The sequence below is a fragment of the Lagopus leucura genome, unplaced genomic scaffold (assembly GCF_019238085.1).
Source record: "Lagopus leucura isolate 7727_CA_CO unplaced genomic scaffold, USGS_WTPT01 Super-Scaffold_1, whole genome shotgun sequence".
Lineage (NCBI taxonomy): Eukaryota > Metazoa > Chordata > Aves > Galliformes > Phasianidae > Lagopus > Lagopus leucura.
This window is the reverse complement of record NW_024962250.1, coordinates 21,157,248-21,179,286: the sequence shown is the minus strand read 5'-3', so window position 1 is coordinate 21,179,286 and position 22,039 is coordinate 21,157,248. Positions and strand designations below refer to the sequence as shown.

At 51.3% G+C, this 22,039-nt stretch overlaps 2 protein-coding genes across 2 annotated transcripts; one reads left to right on the top strand and one right to left on the bottom strand.

Annotated features, from left to right (window-relative positions):
- Positions 1–241: 241 nt before the first annotated feature.
- Positions 242–4,530, top strand: RPS6KL1 (ribosomal protein S6 kinase like 1). The gene is given in 10 exon segments (XM_042864922.1): positions 242–521; positions 645–769; positions 856–948; positions 1,052–1,099; positions 1,587–1,719; positions 1,966–2,478; positions 3,148–3,237; positions 3,381–3,463; positions 3,711–3,806; positions 3,892–4,530. Coding segments are annotated over 10 exon segments (1,572 nt in total). The 3' UTR covers positions 4,003–4,530.
- A 1,757-nt stretch (positions 4,531–6,287) lies between these two features.
- Positions 6,288–21,193, bottom strand: DLST (dihydrolipoamide S-succinyltransferase). The gene is made up of 15 exons (XM_042865191.1): positions 21,091–21,193; positions 17,529–17,562; positions 16,464–16,512; positions 15,368–15,423; positions 14,944–15,018; positions 14,503–14,558; positions 13,705–13,816; positions 13,088–13,246; positions 12,753–12,838; positions 11,992–12,089; positions 10,028–10,158; positions 9,385–9,458; positions 8,443–8,526; positions 7,756–7,923; positions 6,288–7,267 (listed from the first exon to the last, which is right to left on the bottom strand). Exons 1-15 carry the CDS (start codon positions 21,157–21,159, stop codon positions 7,133–7,135), a joined length of 1,386 nt encoding a protein of 461 aa, XP_042721125.1. The 5' UTR covers positions 21,160–21,193; the 3' UTR covers positions 6,288–7,132.
- Between the last annotated feature and the right edge of the window lie 846 nt (positions 21,194–22,039).

The window sequence follows — 22,039 nt, the reverse complement described above, 5'->3', positions numbered from 1 at the left end:
AGCCGTTGTGGCGATAGCGGATCCCGTCCCGGCGTGCCGGGAAGCTCCCCGCTTCCCCCGGAGCCGCGCACGATCCGATCAGCGGCAGCCTCCGGAGGTCTGGGGCTTTCACCGGCTCCCAGGCAGCCGCTGAGGACCCTCGGACTCCAGCGCCGCGGAGCTCCGCGCGCACCCGCCCCACCGGCGCGACGGTGGGAGCCCCCCGCGCGTTCCCGCGCCGCGATGATCTCACTCGCGGCCAATGGGCGGGCGGGGCAGCCGCCGGGCGCGCTCCTGCCGAACGCGGATCCCGAGGCGGCCGCGCGCAGCCCCGGCGGGGCGGGGCGGGGGGTAGGAGGATGCCCGAGCCCCGCGCCGCGGCCCCGCGCCCCCGGGCCCCATGAGCCGGCCGGGCCGGGACTACCTGGTGGAGGCGGCGCGGCAGCTGCGGCTGGCGCTGGAGCGAGACGTCAGCGAGGACTACGAGGAGGCCTTCAACCACTACCAGAACGGCGTGGACGTGCTGCTGCGCGGCGTGCAGGGTGAGGGGCGCGGGCGCGGGCGCGGGGGGGAGGGGGCGCGGGCGCGGGGGGGAGGGGGCGCGGTGCGGAGTCCGGAGGGTCCGGGCGGAGCCGCCGCCCTCTCACACCGCCCTCCGCTCTCAGTGGAACCCAACCGGGAGCGGCGCGAGGCCGTGAAGCGGAAGATCACGCAGTACCTGCGGCGCGCCGAGGAGATCTTCACCTGCCACCTGCAGCGGGCGCTGGGCGATGGCAGCCCCGGCGGCACGGTGAGCCCCGAGCGGGGCCGCGCCCTCGTCCCCGTCCGGGTGACGCGTGGTGGTGGGTCCCTCACCCCGGTTCTCCCCGCCCGCAGGGGTACAGCAGCCTCCGCCTGCGGCCCGTCAGAACGCTGCGCTCGGCGGTGGACAACCTGCGGCGGTGCCGGGTGCTGGCGCTCATCGACAAGGTGAGGCCGGAGCGCGAGAGGGGTGCGGGGGGCCCCGGCCCGCCCTGGTGGCTCTGGGTGCGAGCGGTCACCGCGTCTGATCGGTGCCGTACGCTTCCCGCAGGTGCAGGTAGTGCAGGACCCGGCAACCGGCAGGACCTTCATCCTTAAGGTGGGTAACGGCTCCGGGCGTCCTCCGCCTCCGTCCCGTAGTGGCCTGGGGTCCTGCAGCACGTAGGGCCGAGTGGTCGGTGCTTCTCAGTTCCTTTGTCGTGCGGCTCAGCAAAGAGCGGCTCGAGGAGCCTCCTCTGGAGCCTTCCCGATCTGCAGTTGTCCGCTTGCCCCTCTCAGCCGCCTCCTGTGAGCAGGAGGGAGGAGGTCCTCTTCATCTGTTTGCTTCTCCACTGGGCCTTAGCCTTGTGACGGTGGCCCAGGCTTCGCCTCACATTCTGCCCTGAAAGCAGTGGTGGGTCACACGCATGGTGTGCCCAGCGCAGCTGGCGGGCACTTCCAGCACCCTTGGAACACAATAGTCCCCTATAAATAAAGGACTTTGGCACGCTGCCACAGCCCTCTTGGCTGGGTCCTGTCCTGACAGGGCCTGGGAAGCTCACACCTTCCACCTGTAACCCCCAGTGACCTGTACTCTACCTCCTCAGAGCCTCCCCAAGTCCTTCGTGGAGACCCGCACGCGCCAGACCATCATCCCACATGGCGTCCCCTTTATGGTGAAGTTGCTGTGCTACTACACAAGTGAGGACTCCATCTTCCTGCACCTGGAGCACGTGCAGGGTGAGTGCAGCGCTGCCTCCCGCTCCTTCCCCAGCCTTAATGCATCAGCTGCGTCTCCGTGGGTTAGGTCTGCCTTATCTGCTGGCGCAGCCCTTCTCAGGAGGATGTATGGTTAGAGATGAAGAGGCTACGCAATGGGTTTGAGATCAGACCAGAGAGGGGATGGCAGATGGGGAGATGATGGGGTGCGTGGTGTGGTACCTGTCTTGCTTTGTGCCCCATCACTTCTTCTTCTTTGCTTTCCAGGGGAGACACTGTGGTCCCACCTGCGTGCCAAGTACCGCTCTCAGCAGGGCCCTTCCCCCAGTTCTGGTTCCCTGTGTACTGCAGTCTCCCCAGCCCTGCAGGGCCATGGGGGAGAGAACAGCGAGGACAGCACCAAAGGGAGCAGCCAGGGCTCCTCCAACCAAGCTGCATTCACTCCCAGCCCCAGCCTCTGTGAGCAGGGTCTGGTCTTCCACCCCCAGAACTCTGTGACCACTGGCGAGGCCAAGGGCTGCATGTTGGCAAGAACAGCTCAGCATGAGCCCAGGGCTCTCGGTGGCCAGACTGCCAGTCTGACCCGTGGTTGTGCTCCAGCCCCATCGGGACTCCGCAGGGCTCCGGCCGCCTGGGGGCACGGCCGCACGGCCTGGGCTGTGAAGGAGGAGCAGGTGCAGATGTGGGCAGCAGAAATCCTCTTGGCTTTAGAGGGGCTTCACCAACAGGGCGTGTTGTGCCGGGACCTCAATCCCAGGAACCTGCTGCTGGATACAGCTGGTAGGTGGAGGCTGGCCACTGGGCTGGAAGATGGCTGCTCACCCAATTGCCAGGAGTCTCAGGCTTCCTGAGCCTGTTGTGGTGGGAAGATGGGGAGGTTTGTCTGAGCCTGAAAGCATGATCTGAGACTTCCAAGAGGTTATTATGAGAGGTGTGTCTAGAGGGAACATGGCCGCAGGAATATGCTGCTTCCGCTCCTGTGTGGACCTGTCTGCCTGGGAAATCCTGGCACAGGGAAGTTGGGAGCAGCTGAGCAGTATTTGAGGTTGGTGAAACTGCCCTTTTACCCAGGTTGTACTTGTGACCCAGGGTTCCTTTAGCCTGCCATTTGCTTCAAGCCATGGGTACCTCCCTGGGCAGCTGGAAAAGTTTGAGGCAAACTGAAGAGCCACAAAATGCTTAGGAACAAAAATCAGAATTTTGCAAGGGGAAAGTCAGCCTTCCTCTTCTGCTGTGCTCCTCACTGCTGCCTGCTCCGAGGTCCATGGACTGGCCCCCATCTAAGCAGCCTGCTCTCAGCAGGGGATGCTCAGTATCCCTGCACTCAGGGCACAGCAGAGGCCGTGTGTCCCAGCTGTCCCCAGTAAGGGCTTATTGCCAGCTGAGTGGCTGGGCCTTGGCTTTGTGCTCTGCCAGTTTTGTCTTAACCTCTTTGGTGCTGGCCTTCAGGTCACGTCCGTCTCACCTTCTTTGGCCAGTGGACAGAGGTAGAGCCACAGTACTGCAGCCAAGCACTGGAGCAGCTGTACAGTGCCCCAGGTAAGGCTCACATCCTCTGCCCGGTGCTACTGATTGGGGGGAAGGCCAGCTGCACGCAGGCCTACCGTGTAACAGCCTCGGGGCTGCTGCCCAGGCCCAGCTCCTCACTGCCAGCCCACATCCCTCACTGGCTCTTTCTGCAGAAGTGGGGGGCATCGCAGAGCTGACTGAAGCGGCGGACTGCTGGAGCTTTGGGTCACTGCTGTACGAGCTGCTGACTGGAGTGGTAAGAAGCAGTGGGGCTGTGCAGCACTGGGATGGGGCACATGGGACACAACAGCGCAATGGGCTGCATTCCAGCACTGGCCCCATGCTGCAGTGTTCCAGGAGTGTGGTTCCTAGTGCCCTGTGAGCTGAGAGCCTTGGATTTTAACCTGCCACGCTGGGATGGGAGTGGGTGGTACTGAAGGCTCAGCAGGGTGTTACTGTTCTGATCAGTGCAGCTGCTCACTGTCACCCTCTGCCTCCTACAGCCACTGTTCCAAAGCCATCCAACAGGGATCTACCCTCACACACAGCTACTTCTGCCCGAGGGTCTCAGCCTGGCAGCTACATCACTACTTACTCAGGTAAAGGCTGAAGAGCCAAGTCAAGCCTAGGCAGCTTTCCCAGTGCACCAATCTTCCCCAGCTAATCTCCTATGTTTCTCTGCAGCTCCTGCAGCACAACCCCAAACAGCGTTTGGGTGCAGGAGGAGGTGGAATCTCCAAGCTCAAGTCCCACTCTTTCTTCAGCACCATCTCTTGGAGCAAGCTGGTGGGCTAAGCAGGGGAGCTCGAGAGGCTGCGTCCTACCCAAAGCCTGTGAACCCACTTGGCTCTTCTGCCTGCAGTGGTGGGAGGCCTGCTTGTAAAGGGGGAGGGCACATACAAGGTTTTGTGGCCACAAATCTTCTGTTGCTGCCTACGCTTGCTAGCATCTTCAAGGGGAGGCTGAGGGTTCTTCCATTAGGACCCCCCTGCTTGGGATGGAGTCTATACCCTAAACCTCATATGTACCACCCTTTTCAGCCACTGAGGAGAGGCCATGGCCCACTGCTTAGCACAGTGCCATGGGGTTTCTTCCCTCTGGTTTTATTTCTGCTGCTACTGCAGTTGATGTCCCCGTTATTTTTTGTGGCTTCCAGTTGTGTCTCCCTGGGACTCTGCTGGCTGGTGCCCGAGCCTGTGCTCTGTGCCATTCACCAGCTGCATGTGTGTGGTAATGCCTGCTGCAGGTCAGGGGTGGGATGGAGCCCCTGGCTCTTCTACTCCCAGCTCTGTGAAAAGAATAAACCACATGTGACTGCTTGCAGAAGTGTCCTTCTGTTTCTGAGTCAGCACTCAACCCAAACTGTTCTATGATTTTATGATGACTGATGAGAATTAGCACAGCTTGACTTGTTGAGAATCACAGTACCTCTGGGCCGAAGGTGTATCTAGCATCGTCAGGAGTGTACTTCTGATCCTCTCCTCCCAGTAACCTCCCACTGCCCAAGCTTCCCCAGTACTAATGAGCTCCTGACAGCAGTGAAGCACTGCTGCGGCTGCTGGTTCCGACCCTGGCTGTAGCCAGCTGCAACACCCCGCTCCTCTCCCAGCCCCTCTCATCTTGGCGGCAGCAGCAGGGCTCGGCCACCAGAGGGAAGCAGAGTCCGGGAGAAGCTGAGCTCCTGCTGCAGCGACGCGGCTGGAGTGCTGCGATGCAGCGGGGCTCAGCTGCACCGACCCCACAGCTGGCACCTCTGCCCCAGCACCCTTGTGCCACGCAGCACCTTCGCAGTCACCCAGAAGGGTCACACAAAACGAAGCTCCAAGCACAGCAGCTGCTCGAGCCTCCTACAGCAAGCGAGGCAGAGTCAGTCAACCAGGTTGCCCTGGATTGGTGTAAGAGCCTGCGGGGTTCAAAGGCCACACTCTAAACAGAATACAGCTTCATGTACACAGGTACGGATGCCCTGCTGTATTCTGAAGGTGCATGGGAAGCATTTTTAAAATCAGAACCTTCTCTTTCACTCCGTTTATTTTTGCAACAGCAGCTGACCACGCTGGTCTTCTCATAGCATAGGGTTTGGGTTTTTCCTCCCCCCTTCTCTCCTCTCCTAACCTATCTCAGTCAGGCACAAAGGAAAGCTGATGCCACACATCTATTTCTCCTTAGCTGCCAGGAAGCAGTAGGAACAAGTACTAGAAAATTCTCTCATCAGCAATGCAGCTGTGCATGCAATAGTTTTCTCTCAGAAGAGACTGCCTTTACTCATAGCTGGTAAAGGCAAACCATTCTCTGAAGCTTATGTCAGAGATGGGAAACCCCTACCACAATCCAGGAATGGTTTCTTAATGTTCCAAGACAGACAGCTCCTTGGAGAAATGCCCTCAGTGCCCGTAACGAGAAACAACTTTCGGTTTACATTTCTTGCCTGCGCAACCATTAATACCCTTTTTCTCACTTCCACAATTTACAACCCCCGTTCTACCAGGGAAAACCAACCTGGTTCCAGAACCATACTGAGAGCTTGTCCCAGTTCTCGTTCTTGGCCATCACACCACTTAGAAAATGCTGGGATTTCTTTGCTGTCAATAGACAAAGAAATATGGAAAAAGATGCTTTCTCGTATTTTCTGGTAAGAGACAGTTCTATGCCAGAGGATTTGAGAACAGGAGAGTTCAGAGCCAGAGAAACTTCCATTTACTATCACCACGGAAAGACCCAGCTCCAGTTCCCTTCCTCTCACTCCCAGAGAACGGGCTGTTCATGCTGTGCTACAGAGGCTGCCAATGCCCAAGGCCTCTCTCAGGAACTACCTCCCCAAACACAGCCCACCTTGCAGTTGTTGACCAGTTTTATTTCATTTAAAATCCGCTGTGTTAAATATTTTAGTTACAAGTTCAGTGTAGAGGGTAAGAGTAATAGACTCTGCAGGCACTAGCAACCCCCTCACTCCCCATTACATGTGTGCGCTATCAGATTAAGGACTGTCCCCCCTCCCCCCAAAACCAGCAGCCTTGGGCTGGGATATACATTACACTTGCAGACCAGCCCTCCCTTCCCCCCCCGCAGCTCTCTGATGGTAGCAGGCCAAGCCCTCACACGCAGACCCATCCATCAGTACGCTGTGATTCAAGGACAGCTGCTGCGGGCTGTTTCTTAGCCTAGTGTTGGGCATGTCATGGTGAAAGGGTGGCCTCCCATCCCCAGGAACAGTGCTGCCTCCACAGGGATCATGGGCTCTGCCTACTTGGCCAGGAACATTCATGTCTCAGTGGCCAGGCTAGAGAGAGACAGACGATCTCCAAGGAAAAGCAGGGGAGATGCAACCACTGCATTCCAGTCTGTGGAGGGAGTGTAATTAGAGCACTGCCAGGGGCACAACACCTACCTCAGCACTGCTCTGATCAAAAACTCTGCTGCAATTGGCCTGGGGGAACCCAGGCTGCCCTTGCAAGGCAGATGAGTGTGATATATTTTCAAGCAAAACGGGGACAGAACAGTAGCCTTTCCTCTCCCTCCCCTCCCAGAACCTCAGTGCTAGGAAATAAAGCTGAACCCACCCTGGAGTGGCAGGAAAGGATACCCTAGCACAGCAGCAGCAAGCACTTTCCAGTGGTATTGGACAAGCTAGAGGTGAGAGTTTGGTGCCGTGAGGGAGAGGATGCCACACAGATGGCTCCAAAAAGGCAGTGCCGTTCAGCGGTCGGCCCACTGCACGGCAATCCTAGTGAGAGGCTGAACCATCCGTTAAACAGAACAGGAAAGGAGGTAGGAGCTATCCTCCCAGTTCCCTCTGGGACATCTCTGATCTCAGGGGTGGGAGGGAGACTGGAATGACCCCAGCCAGTCCCTGAATGCCCTGCGTTGCGCCCCTGCTGGTGCTGCGTCTATGCCCTGGGTGGGTTGTGTGGGGGGTGTGACTGCTCTACAGGTCGAGTAGCAGCACGCGGGGATCCTCCACCGCTGCCTTGATCTTGCGCAGGAAAGTCACTGCCTCTCTGCCATCAATCAGCCGGTGATCGTAGGTCAGTGCCACGTACATCATGGGCCGGATCTCGATCTGAAGGGGGAGAACAAGACGGGTATTAGCGAGCTCAGCCCTGCTGCCTGCAGGATACCCTCCTCTCAATCTAGGGAAGACCTGGCATTCTCCTGTCCTGAATCAGGGGCTCGGAACACCGCATGGCACAATTCACACCGCTCATTCAACCCAGGCACCAGCACTAGCTTAGCCTGCACTGCACAACGCTTGGTCGCTTCTCTGGAGCTGCTCTCTATCACAGAGACTACAGCCCCTTCCTCCTTTCCACACCCTAGCAGTTATTCAGCTGTGTCCCTTTCGATTGGGGCAAGGCTCTCTGCACATCTCAGGCAAGTACCAGTGCCAGCAAAGTTGCCCTTTCATCTTTTAGTCTCTGTTCCTCCTTCACAGTGAAGCCTTTCATAAAAGCGACATCACCCTCCCTAGAAACAGCGTACTGGGCATGATCCTCATCCCACGGAGCACTCCTCTCTACTCACTGAAATCTCCTGTGCAGCTCCACTTACCTTGCCTCCCACAGCCACAGGCCTGTCAAAGATGGCATGCATGCCTAAGATAGCAGACTGCGGTGGGTTGATGATAGGTGTCCCAAAGAGTGACCCGAAAACCCCTCCATTGCTGATTGTGAAAGTGCCACCATCCATGTCTTCAATAGCCAGTTCGTTCTTCCGTGCCTAGAGGAAAGGTAAGGTCTCAGAAAGCCACTCAGACCACAAATGACAAAGGACAAGGGTTTGAACGTTCAGCCTCTCAACAAATGCTGATGGCCAGAGCTTCACTTATTTGTTCAGCTGAAAACCAGCATCAATTACTTGAAAACGCATTCTGTTTTAAGACTCAAATATTTGCTGTCTTTGCGGAAGACTTTTTTTGCCTTTGATTCCAAATCCTGCTTGTGCAGGAAACAGATAAGAGGGACTTATCCCAGGGCAGTTCAGCCTTGGCCTCCAAAAGGAATGGTGAAGACACAGCATATCACTAATACATAGTGGGAAGTCTTCTGGAAGGGCAACAAGTACATAGGTCTGTCCTGTAAGCCATGGGCACAGCTACAGCTGTAACTGGATCGTTCCCTACAACATAACTCCATGTGTCAGAGGTCAGAGACGATGCCACAAGGGGATCAAATCAATTCATGCCTATCCAGCACCCTCCCAATCTTTTCCAAGAACACCTCCAGCCGCCTTTCTTACCTTTTCCCCCAACTCATAGATAGCTCGCTCTATGTCAGCAAAGTTCATATTTTCTACATTCCTAACGACAGGGACCACAAGACCCTAGGAAGAAGCAAAGTGCACAATCAGCAAATTAATGGCAGTGACAAGTAGATAACCACTATTGGGCAGGAGCCTGGCCCAACCCAGCACCACTCCTGCCTCCTGCTCAGCCCACAGCAGGTGCTTGGCACAGCTGCCTCACATTCTGTCAGCCTGCCAGAAAACCTGGCATGGCACCCACAAAGGCCCTGTACAGTGAATGAAACGTTGTCTTTGCCTATAAACCCGTCATATAAATTCAGCCAGGACTGTCCATATCCCCAGGCCACATCCACCACAGTGAGTGAGGCACTGGGCAGCTGTCATCTCTTTCTCTGTGAGAAGAACAGAGTCCCTACATGTGGGAGCTCCCCTAGACTTTGAGAGCAGTGACAGAACTTCAGTCCTGGCCAGACCTCTGTCTTACAATGGAAAGAACTAATTCAGCATGAGTTCCATCCCATACTCTCCCTTCTGCAGGAACACCTTTTTCCGTTCTGAGCAGGAATATGATTTACAGAAATGGTGGGACAAAACAGCAGAGTTAGTCAGAACATACAAAGCTTTTAGTGTCCATACCATATTCTCACAAGTGCAAGAAAAACAGGTTTCTCTAACTTGGCTCTACTCCACCACCACCAAGATCTTTATTGACCCTGTTACTACACATTTAAGCACAGTGCCAAAATGTTCTTTGTCCTTCACCTTCTCCCAGAACTCACCTCAACAGTCATCAGATAAAAAAAATACATCAGATGTCTCATCTAGATAAGCAGTCCCATCAGTAAGATTCTGCTGCAAGCTGTGTTGGCTCAAAGCATATGACCATCCCAGACCCAAGGCTACAGGAAGCATGCGCAGAGCACCTAAGGTACCTACCCGGGGAGTTGCTACAGCTACACTGATGTCCACATAGTCCCTGTACACAATCTCTTTGGTCGTGTCATCAATTACTAAAAGAAAAAAAAAAAAAGAAAAGAAAAAGGTACGTTACACATGCAGTACCCAAAGATCAAAAGCTTAACAGGCCAGAAATAGCCACAAATAATAACAACTTGCTTAACTATAGAAAGTGTGTCCTCACTGCTTCTATGGGAGAAGTATCAGGATATACAGAAAGGAATCATAGCACATAGAGGTCAGTGCCACTCAGACATTGCCTTGATTATTCTCCTCCTCTGGGTTTGAGCAAACACCTCTGACACTCACCAGGAACTGCACTGCACCTACAGCAACTACACCAAGCAGCAGGCTCAGCTTTCTTTGGGCTAAGACATCTAGCACTCACAGCCCCAGCCCCAGCAACCCTTGCTAATAGGACGTTTGGCAACATGTACTTTACCTACGTAAGTGGCATTAGCAACATCAGCAACAGCCTGAAGGACTTTGTCCTCTCTTCATCTTGTATTTGACTTGCTTATCCATGCCAACAGCCCTGCCTTGGACTGGGCCACCTGCTTTTTGCCCACTCTGGCACATTCACTGGTAAGATATACGACTTACAGTGAGGATCACCACTCACCTGCATTCACAACAGGCTGGTCCTGCAGAGCGAAAGCTGAAGCTTTCACAAAAGCTGACATGAAACCTAATTTCAGGTTGTGCTTTTTCATGAAAGGATCCTTGTGTACAGCTCTCATCTCCCGGATGTTGCTGCAAAACATGTTACAACAGTGGTCAGCAGGGAGTCCAGGAAAATGCCATTTCCTCACTCTGTAACAGATCTCAGTGCCATCCCAAGGACTGCAAACTTGCACTACCAACTGGCAAACTTCCAGCGTCCTGAAAAATCCTTTAGGAGGTGTAGGTGAAATGGGCTGATGGTTGCTCCAAAGCCCCTGCCAAAAGATCTAACGGGAACTGCTTCTGGACCCTAACCTCAACAGGATAGGTTTACAAGGCTTGTGCTGCCAGGCACAAAAGCAAGATGTGGCATGGCATATTTCCTGCTTAGACCTGATAAAGCTGCAAATACTTCTGCTGAAACTCTGGAGCCACCACTGCAGTGTGGCACTGCCGAAAGCAAATCCAGGGTCAGCCCAGATGCATCTGGAAAAATGAAAAACACAGGAAAAAAATGCCAAAAGAAGAAAAGATGCAGGTAATGATAGAGGTAGAAGACTTCAACCATTGCACAAGCCCAGCACTAGCCAGTGCAGTGACATCTCTGAAGCCCCACTCTTTGACTTTGGGAATTGAATGAATATGAAAGAATTGTTCCCAGATGCTATGAAGCCAAGTGCCAGCTCTGCCGCAGCCTTCAAGCAGGTAACTCCTGTTCCCTCCCTGCTTATGATTATCAGAGATGAGAATGTTTACAAAAAGAAATGAGCTCTGCCTATTCTAGGATAATACAGATGCTGTGGAATTGCTTGATTCATCTCTCCTGATTCCAGAGACCTTAAGTCTTTGAAGAGACGGTGTCAGCAAGGAGCAGGGGTCTCTGTGGTTTAGAGTGTTTGTTTTCCTGCACCTAACCTTGTTTAGGGCTAGGATTACTGCCCAAAGACATTAGTGCCTCCCAAGACACAAGGACTGCAGCAATGAGGACAAGGTTTGCTATGAAAGTGACTCATTACAGCTTACTCCTTTCAGATGCTGACCCCCAACGGGAAGCAGGAGGCCCAAGCTCAGACCCTCTTGAGTCGTCAGCACAGCAATCAATCCAAACCAGATTACCAGATGCAATGAGAGCCCGAGGCCAGCGTAAAGCGACACCTCAATGAACCTCAGAGAGGAGATAACTCTGAAGCACTTCCCCTCCAATCAAGACTATTTTGCCAACCTTATTGTTTTGAGACCCAAATATTTACATGTTTTGTCTTAAGGAGTGGAATAGGATTTCAAAAGGCAATTTGATTTGGGCACAATTTCCCCCTAATGCACTGTAACATAAGCTGCCCACCTTCCAAAGCCATTAGAGTGCTCAGTCCATGCAAGCACTTGAGTAAGAAGACCCCCACCTGCCAAGAGGGGAGGGAGAAGGACCTCAGTCTGTTCTGGAAAGCTGAACCATCTGACAACAAGGGCTGCAGACGGGTGCAATGCTCATGTGAGAAGCTCTGGGGAACTACCTCATGGGTGGCCAAATATGCCCACCTGCAAAAGCAGTAACCTGGCAGGTGCTTTTGGTGTCTCCTAATAGCCACTGTCCAGTTGATAGCATTCACTCATGCTCATCTGTTCAACATCTACTAGTCCTCCACTACAAACCACATAGATGAGGAACTGGGCTGCCTCTTTAACAAGCAATAGATGATTCCAGAGGAATGAAAGCCCAGCAGGAAGCTATGCACCCTTCCTGCTGCAACACCAGCATAGCTCAGATGAAAACGCACAGGTCGGGGAAAAGTCTAAGGAAGAGGTGCCAGAAGACACTGTTAGCCTTTCCAAATGCAATCAGCATGGTCTCAGCTGCTATTTAAAGATGACTGCCCTCATGTATTTCTACTAGCAAAGGTTAAAAACAACAGGTCTGCTCCTCACCTCATATCGATCTCATTGAAAGTGGTCAGCATGGCACAAGTGTTCTGAGCCTCCTTCAGCCGCTGGGCGATACGCTGACGCATCCTATTCATTTTCACCTGAAAATTAAAAAGAAATAAGCAGAAGCTGCCTCAAGTTCACACAAGAGGCAAAACACACAAGAAACAAAAAAGGCCCTTCTTGCTATCTGGTTGACCAGTAAAACGTCCAAGGTTTTCACCTCAGGTCTCCTTGAAGAAGGAGCTGAGAAATCGGTCGCCCAGCTTGACTAAAAGTTCATTTGAACTGCAGAATTGAAATGCATCACAGTAGAACTGCTCTGACCTGCCCGTTTCTCAGAAATGCCAAGTACAGTCAAATTTCCAGCATAAGGCTAGTATAAGAGCAGCAAAACAGCTGAGAAAGCAGACTGCTCCATCAAGTTTTCTTAAGAAGGTACAAGATAGCTGTAGCGCCCTCAGCCCTTTGCTGAGGGCTTGTGCACAGACCAGGCAGATCTCGTGGAGCTGTCTGTGCTCAGTCAGCAGAGCTGAGGACAAGATTTTTGCCTAGAAAAGACCAACATGAGATCAGACCTGGCTCTCTTCATGCCACCTCCAAGTGGTCATCTCATGTAAAGCATTTCCCAATCTGTCACAACCCTGACAAGTTGAACGTGAACAGATATATTCAGATTCATTCAGCAAGTTCACAGGTTATGCCAAAACAAGTCATCACCCGGCAAGAGAAGAACCAGCAAGGCCCCTATTCCCACAGCTTACCCTATGCTCAGATCTGGCACCTTTGCTGGGCACTGCCTCCCCAGGAGGGGCTGCCACTGGAGCTGCAGCCGGCTTCACTGCAGACACTGAGGAGTAAAGAAGACATCAGTCAAAAAGGAAAACCAGGGGCTGAGGGCAATGCCTGAGAGACAGAAGGCCTGTTCAAGCCACTTGCTTAGGGTGCCTAAGCAGCCTTGCATTGGCTGGGCAGCCTCAGGGACAGCTGAGTTCTCCAGACAGGCCTCCACTATACAGCCAGTTTGTTGGCTTTAACTTTACCAACACTCCCCATGGAAAAGAGGCTTTAAAATAAGAGGAAGTGGCTCTTGCCTCACCTGGTTTGCTGTCAATGGGCTGAGCTGACACAGGTGGCACTGGTGGCATTGTGGTTGGAATTGGTGCTGCAGCAGGAGGAGGAGGAGCTGCAGCTACAGGTTCAGGTGTTGCAGGAGGAGGAGGAGGGGCTGCTGCTGGTTTGGCCTTGGCAGGAGCAGCTAAAAAAAAAGGAAGAACAATTATTATAAGAGCAACCACAGCTTCTACTGCCAGGGACCTCTGAGCCAAACCAACCTGACAGAAGTCAATCCTCTAGCATTTTGCCTTTATACACTCTACACTAATAAACTGATAGGAGCCACCCCATGTAGATCCCATGGTGTTTCATCTCATCAACACCCTAGATCTCCTCACTGTGCAGAAGACTGGATAGTAAAGAGGGTGAAGAACGGAGGTATGTGAGGGGAATTCTCGGATAATTTTAGCTTAGTACTGCAGTCTCCTCCAGAATAAGGAAAAGGCAAGTTTCCCTCTCAGAAAGACTGCAATTACATTTGTCTGTTTGTTTTTTTTTTTCAGCACATCACTGTTTAAAAAAAAACAAACAAACAAAAAAAAAACACCCAAAAAACTGGTTGAAATGGGAAGGTAAGTGCAAGTTAAACCCCAAACTTACCTCCAGTTTTCCTGAGTTTGAACAGAGGTGTCCCCCCTTCCACTTTGCCACCATCAGGTACCAAAAGGGCTTCAATCACACCAGCTGCTGGGGCTGGAACTTGCAATGATGTCTGTAAAAAGGAAAGTCTTTAAATTCTCCCAAATACTGGATGAGGAATGAGTGCCCAAGCAAAGATGCCAATAGGCACACGCATTGTAGTCTGGCACAGAGAGCAGCTCTGTCCTGCACCATTTCCACCAGTTTGCATGCCCTTCAGCAGGGTTTTGTGCCAACACTTAGAAGTGTGGAAGATGCTGATAGTAGATCATACAGTCTGATCTTCCTGCTTCAAGGTACAATGCAGAACTGACCTACTGCCAGCATCTTCCTGACAACAACACTGGAAAAAGAACTTGGCAGGGAGTTTCAGCACAAGCTTCAAAGCCTAAGAGTATTTTAAGGGGTAAACTTAATGGTTAAATTTAAAATAGCCTGAAGATACCAAATTGCTCTGCAGATTTCTCCTGTTCAAACACAGACAGGTTTCCAAGGTGACAGCACCCTAACAGGAGGGAGTGAAATTACAGATCCTACAAACATCAGCTCCTCTGATTCTTAATCAAGTGTATGAGGAAGGAAGGAATTATCAAGCAATTCTCACTTCAGGTACAGCCTGCTTTCATAGTAAATGGAGAAAAGTCTGTCCCTGTGAAGGGAGCAAGAGAGACAGGCAGGATGTACAGGCTCAGCTGGAGAGGAGCCACACAAGGTACTCACTAGTGAACCAGAAAACGTTTTGGTCCAGAGAACTCCTACCTTGTCTGTTTCAATCTCACACACCACTTCATCTTCCGCCACTGTGTCTCCAACAGCTGAATGATAGATATGAAGACCACTGTGAGGAAGGAGGTGTGCTCCAGCCTCCCCTCTTAACCCACAGCAGTTTCCCACTAACCCAGAATTTTTTCACCCCAGTTTTCCACGTGTTCTAAAGAAAAGTGTAACTCAAACTATCTACTGCGTAGAGTCCAATTCCAGTTTAAACATCTCTCTTCATCCAACATTACTCAAGACAGAGGAACTGAAGCAGTAATTGCAATCCTTACTCTGCAGGGGAACTGTAATTAACCTTAACTGCCTTGTTTGTCACAGACTGAAGAATATAAAATGGTCAGCCAGTTAACTACAGTCCATCCCTGAGCTGTCCAGTGCAGAAGAAACGGTACTGAGAATCGCAGGGAAGAGGCAACTATTTACCTTTCTCCCACCTGACATCTCCTTCTGTGACTGACTCTGCAAAAGCTGGGGTGTTCACCGTAACCACGTCATCCCCTGTGACAGAGACAGACAGATAGACTTGAACACATTCAGAGCTCAAAACTTTTGGCACCTCTTCATTCTTGTCGCCAGGACTCCAGGAGAGTGAGTGCACTCAAGCCAGCTGACCTTCTCCTTGCTTCAGTAACAATTAAGATTTGAACATGAGAGAAAACCTCACCTGACTGTAAGTTGTAAGTCACAATGTGACAGAAGAAGCAGACAAAATCTTTAGGGCTCTGTGCCCAACCAAGTGTGACAGCAATGAATTTAGACCAAGGGTGGAAAAGGCAGCTTCAGCTGTTGTTAGAACAGCTACAGGTAACATGAGAGTCACCCCACTGACTCCTGCCTCTTTACTTACTATGTACTGCTGTGGTTCTGAAGTAACGGACAGTGAAGACACTGGAGCTATTTACTCTGCAGAGAGAAAGAAAATAAGATATGAACACAGAATAAGCAGCAAGTTCCTGTGGAAGCTGCCAGCACCAGTCTCAAGCTCAAAATTTACATTTGCTTGTTTAACTAATCTGAAGGCTGCTCAGCTGTTCAAATGTATTGGTTCAAAAGGACTCCCACTTACCTGATCAAGGGGCAAAAAATCCAACCAAGAAGCATGGAAACAATTCAGTAGTGCTCTCAGAAAATCAGCGTGAAGTGACATCTACAGAATTTTAATTTACAGAGACATCCCAACATATCTGCTGTGTTTTAAATACTGGTAAAAGGTTGACCTACTCAGCCTACTGCATGCCTAGGATGTGATCACAGGAACCATTTTTTACCTCTAAAAAAAGTCTGAAGAAGAGAAAGCACCATAAAATGGCAACGGCAAAGCATTCAAGAGACAACTGCTTCCCTCCACCATTCCTCTTCACAGGGAGCTGGCACAGATGTTTTTTATACCTGTGGATACTGTATTTGGAAACTTGAAGCAAATGTGCTTTAGCATTTCCTCTACCACAGGCTGTTTGGTGCAAGCAGACCAGTGTATCAAGCTCTTGGATGCACTCTTAAGGTTAAAAAAAAAAAAAGTATTTGTGGAAATGATGAGACCATCTCAGCAATGCAGACCTTGTCATATGAACAAGAGCTCCCCGAGCCATCCCACTCCTCCTGCAGGAGACCACCTCGTCATGTGTCCAACAGAAATCCTACTGGGAGGCTACCACAGAGCATTCACAATCATAAGAACAATGGGAAGAAATTGATTAACCACTGCTCTCTTCATTCCTGCCCATCCTGCCTTGACATCTGGTTCCAGACAGACCTTATTTTATTGAAACATACAAAGTTCCTGACCTGCAAAAGCCAGAGAACCCAATTTTTTTTTTTCCCCCTCCATGCTCCTCAGAAATGCACAAAGATTTTCTGACAGCTGACTTTATTCTGCCTTCCAGCTTCCAAATGTTATCACGGTTAGATCCCCTGCATATCACAGCTCTCCTACGGATACTTACATGAGCTTCCTGCTGTCAATGTAGGCCAGTCCCTGGCTGCCAGCCACACCTGTGAATGAGAAAGGTGTTACCCACAGGAACATCACCCAGTCCTCAGGACTGCTAAAACCTCAGTTGCTGGTGAGCTCTCCCCACCAACACAAAGGGATTCCTAGCAGGAGAAAGTGGCAATCCCCTAAGAGGTGCTCTCTAGAACTCTCACAATTGCATGGAACAGTAAGGAGGAAAAATGCCTTCAAAATGGGGTACAGGGCAGAGCAGTGAGTCACTGCCACCCCTCTTCTCTCTTCACCCACTGACCCAAGAACAAGTCTGCTTCATAATTCAAAATGGGGAAGATATTTGCACAGCTTCTCAGGGTTTTCTAGGCATCAGTGACCCCTTGCCACACTGCTTACATGCCCTGACACAGCAATTCTTATTACTTACTGAACTCCTGTCCTTTGCCTCTTTCAGGGCACTGGACCTATTTCCAGACTGATCTTAAAGAGAATCAGTATAGCAATTATAGAATGTAATTATCTCAATTACACAACACCAAAAAGAAGCAGCATTTCTCCACTTGATCTTTAAGAAAGGTAATACAATATTGATACCATCCCCTACTGAAAGCTAATAACACTGGAATTCTATAGCCAGGAAAGATAAGCAGATTTAACACATTTCTCAAAGCAGACTCAAAGGGAAGTGATGTAATCCCATACAAAGGTAGCACAGCTCTGAGAAAATGCAGTTTAAACACCAGACGACTTTGTGGTCATATTCACTCTGACATTTCAGTTAACATTCACCCAAATTTTCAAAGCAGTTTATCAGAGAGCTGGTCTCTGCAACAGCAAATGTTGTAAGCATTACAATGCTTGAAATACAGCACTGCTACTGAGAAATCTCTACCTTGGGTGGATGCATTGGGTGGCATTTACACTAGGCAAGAGAGGCACTCATATGGGCACACGTTGCTTCATTGTATGATTGATAGAAATAACTCTTAATAAATCCAATTATCAATAAATAAGCACCTCTGCCTAGATTAACTTGAAGTTAAATACAAAACATAAGACTTACCAGACAGGGAGCGCCTTGCCAGAGTACAGTTGCCCTGTCAGAGAGAAGAATGTCAGTACTGCGAAAAGGCAGCCCCAACCTAGAGGAGCTTTGGTTTTCCTAAGAGACCTGGACCAGAAGGGCTCCACCAGTCCCACGGTTACAGAACCTAGCACTTAGCACCGTTTTCTTGGTTGTTCAAGGCTATAGGGTCTTTGAACTCCAGAAGGTCAGAATTTTCCTCGACAGCCTAACTCCTTCTGCCTACAGTGAGCTGGGGACTCCACCTCCTTGTGACCTTTTGCTTCATACCCAGTAATCACTGACCCACCTTTCACTGGCACCAAACCTGCAGATCTGGAGAACCAAAACATTCTTCACAATCTATAGGAAAATATCACTATACTCATGACTGAAATGTGATTGACGATGGTTTAAACAGCTCAAAGCATCCTAATCCAGCAGCAAATACAGAAGGTAAAAATCAGATGTCATTCAAAACGTCTGTTTCAGGATGGAGGTTTATATAGAAACCCCAACTTCAGTATCACCAGAGCAAGAAAAATGGGATACAGTTGAATGCCAAAATAACTTCTGTAGATGTGTGTCACAGACAGCAGAAACATCAGGGACCAAAGAGATATTTAATCCTGTGTCTTATCAGCTACAGGACTGGGTGGTATAACATGCTAAAGTACATTCAACAAACACCTCACATCATCAAAACTATTTAACGGTTCTGAAATTGGCCCCTTGGCAGATCAATTATCCAAACTCAAGGACGGGTTTGGCTTCCCAGATATTAATGTGCAGTCAATTCAATTGTCTATGGGCAGCTCGACATGGCTGCAAATCAGCCGTGCTGAGGATGCACAGCCTGGCTGCTGTGCCAGCTGGGATCTGGCAGAGCCCATCAGCTGCAGCACCACTCCATGCAGCAGCCCACCTTGGGCCCAACATCCTAGACACGAGATTCTGCAAAACCAGCAGGGCATGTGGAGAAGGAAGAGAGAGGTGTTGCACCATCCTGAGTGCTACACTGCTTAGCCTCAGCCCAGCACTGCTAGCATTGATCCAGTTCATGCAGAGACAGTTCTAAGCCAGGATCACTAAGACAAACCTCCTGCTAACTCCATCTGGTTGTGTGCCTAAAGCACCACAAGCCTCAGTACGTGCCAGCACCTGCGCTGGTCAAGTCCCCCTCAATTTCTGTAATGTCTCAGATAATACTGAAGTTAATCTCAAATAAAATATCAAGGAATATGAGCTCCCCTCTGTCCTTTAATGTTTTCCTGGGTACTCTATAAAGTTGTAAAGGTAATCCAAGCATCCCAGACAGTAATTCATTAAGAAAAAGTACAGCACCAGTGTAAAGGTCTTAGTATAAGGTTAAAAAAAAACAAGTTTAAAAGGTCTGTGCTAAAGTAAATGGCTGTGAGAAAGCAAATCTGCAGCTCTCTTCCAGGAGAAGGGCCAAGCCTGTGTGCTACAGTTGCTGCAAAATAAAGAAAAAATGGCATAGCTTCGCTTTGCCCTAGGAAAGAAGTGAGAGAAGAGCTCTACCGGTCTGAGAAGCTGTAAAGAAAGACACTGAGATGCTCTCTGCCTTGTGTTCTGCAGAACTGCTGTGCACCCACCCCTAACCACAGTGTGCCAGCACATGCAGCTCTGAGAGATGCCCCGTAAGCTTATTTCCCGATCCCTTTTTTCCCCTGAAGGAATCGCTGTGATTGTACCTGTTCCTGAAATCACCTGGCTACGTGTGTCACGTGTCAGATCTTTGGTAAAATACGAAAACTGTAGGTTTCACCAGCTGCTGTTAGCATCCTCGGTCAGTGTAAGGAAGCAGCGTTCCTCTGGAGAAGCAAGTCTTGTTCTAATTTGCTACTGACTCACACAAGTGATTAAAACTTTCCCCCAGTTACACGTGACTTCTCAGAATTGTTTTCACGCTGCTGTTATGTGAAAGTGACCCCACCACGTGGCAACTCAGGCTACACCTTCAAGGAGCTGTCACCTTCTAGCAGGTCACCACACACATAAATCAACTATAGTGTATGTCTGCTAAGACAACAGCCTGCATGCCTGCAAACCTCTTCTGCAGTGGTGGAAACAGGGAGCAGGTCGGGGCAGGACCCTACTTCAACAGGAGCATGAAGCCCATTGCACAGAGCCACAGTGAGACCCTAGTGCTGAGCAGCTCTGACAGCAGCAATCATTTTGCCAGCCATGGCTTCTGCAAAGCATTGTGGCTGCTGCTTTACTAGCAAGGATGGATGCAAAGCAACGCTGTACACAGAAAACCCACCGTGCGTCTTTAACACAATTATATATAGCACAGCAAGGCAGATGCAAAGATAGGAGAGATAACAATTCACAGTGGGTACGGGATACAGTTACTAAGACAACAGGCTGACAGCTCCTGTAGCATGTGGAGGGGATAAGCGAGGGAGGAAGTTCTTAACAAACTCTTCCCCAGAGAAACACGAGGACTTCACCTCCAAAGTGTGAATGAATGACAGCTGCCCATCACATCATCCCTCTTCAGAACCTCTTGGTCCTCCTGGGACTGCCTTGGCTCACCCTTCTGCCACCGCATCTGACTTGTCGGGGCAGGAGCCTCAGTGGCACCTGCATGATTTCTACTTGATGTATGAACACAGACCCCTCCTTCTTCCTAAGCATTAAACCCAGCTGTCCCCTCCCTTCGCATGCTGTTTCTTGCTGTCTTCACCGTTCTTCCATTCAGCTGGACACTTCTGAATTTTGTCCACGTCTGTTGTTTTCACTTCTCCCAGCAGAGGCCTGCCATGCTCCAGCATTCCTTTCTACAGTTCCCCCAAGCCCCATGTTATCTCCACATCAGCACTTACTCCCCACATCCCTACTCCAAGAGATGTCAAGCTGCTACTACCTCCTTCACCTCTCAGCTTACCACTTTTTCCTCCACCTCAAGCAGGCTAACCACAACTCACTGCCCACTTGCCGTTTAGCTGTGGCCTCTCTCCATGCAAACCGGTTTTGAAAAAGTCCGTATTCTCCATGTGCCTCTCCTCCCTGTTCTGCATAATTACACAGCACCATAACTGCTGATAAAAAAAATAACTATTATAAAAACGCCACTTAAACAAGCACGGTAAGTAATGTGTCACCACAAATACACCAGCACGGTTACGAACATAACCATAACACGCAGTTACAAACCGCTTACGGTGCACCGTACACACGTGTATCCGTGTGCATAACTCCGGGCACAGCCAACAGCCCACCTGCAATTCCCGCACCAAAGAAGAAGGGAATCGCGGAGGGAGGAAGGGAAGAGCCAGAAGGGAAGAGCCGAGGGGAGCGGCCGAGCCGAGGGCTCCCTCACAGTCACGGCGCCTCCGCCAAGGCGGACAGCCCGCCCCGCCGCCGGGACTCAACACCGCGGCCGCGCCACCCGCGGTGCCCCCGCCCCGGAGCGGCGGTGGCGGGGCCGAGCCGGGCGCGTCCCGGTGTCCTTGGCGCCGCCGAGCCCGCCCGCCCAAGTGCCGCGGCAGCCCGCCCCTCGCCCTCCCCGCGGGCGGGCCGCGCCGGGCCGTACCTGCCGGAGGGTGCGCACCGAGCGGCCCAGCGCCCGGCCCAAGCAGCGCGACCGCCACAGCAGCAGCATCGCGGCGGTGGCGGGAGGAGCTGGAGGGCGGACACCGGAAGCAGGCCCGGCGAGAGCCGGAAGTGCGCAAGACCGCACCAAGCGCTCCGGCGGGGGGGGAGCGGGGCGTGGCGGGTGCCGGGGGGGCTGCGGGGCGGGGGAAGTGGTGCTATCTCGCGGGCCGGCTGTGGAGCCGCTGCGTGGTCTGCTGCTGTCCGAGGCGGGTGGGCGTGTGTCCGGCTCTGAAGTGTGGCTGGGCTGCCGGGGCTGCTGTTCACCTGGGTCTGCACGGGCACGGTTCCTGACTGTTGGTGGAATCTGGGTGTGGCTTTCTGCAGGGAAGCAGCTCTGGCGGTCTTTCTGCTCACCTTGCTGCGTCCTGCCGTCGGGCTCGCTGCTGCAAACGTCAGTTTGATTAGAAATGGGCAAGGAGGTCACCTCACTGCTACAGAGAAATAAGTGTGGGGAAAAACAAAACAACAGACCACACATAGAAACAAGCAAACAAAAACAGGCAAAAGGATTTAAGTAGGCTTCATTGGAAAGGAATACAACAGGTCACGGAGAATCTAGCTAGACCTGATGTGATGCAATGAAGACAGGGCTAGGCTCTTTCAGTGGTGCCCAGTCCCACTCCTAAGACACGGTCCACGTTTTGAAAATGTCTGAGGGTGCCCCAGTTACCTTCTGCTTTCTGCCTACTTCCAGGCAAGAAATGGTTGTTGAAATAAAATGCAGAGAAGTTACTGCAGTCTCTGAGAAGTAGCCCAGGAAAATCAGAACTCTGTCTGGCAATCAGCATCTCTGAAGGTTACACACACGTCCTTAATATAGCTGTTGGTTAATAATACATCAGTGGTAAACCGCAACCTTCAAAATAGTCTCCTAAAATAAATCTGCA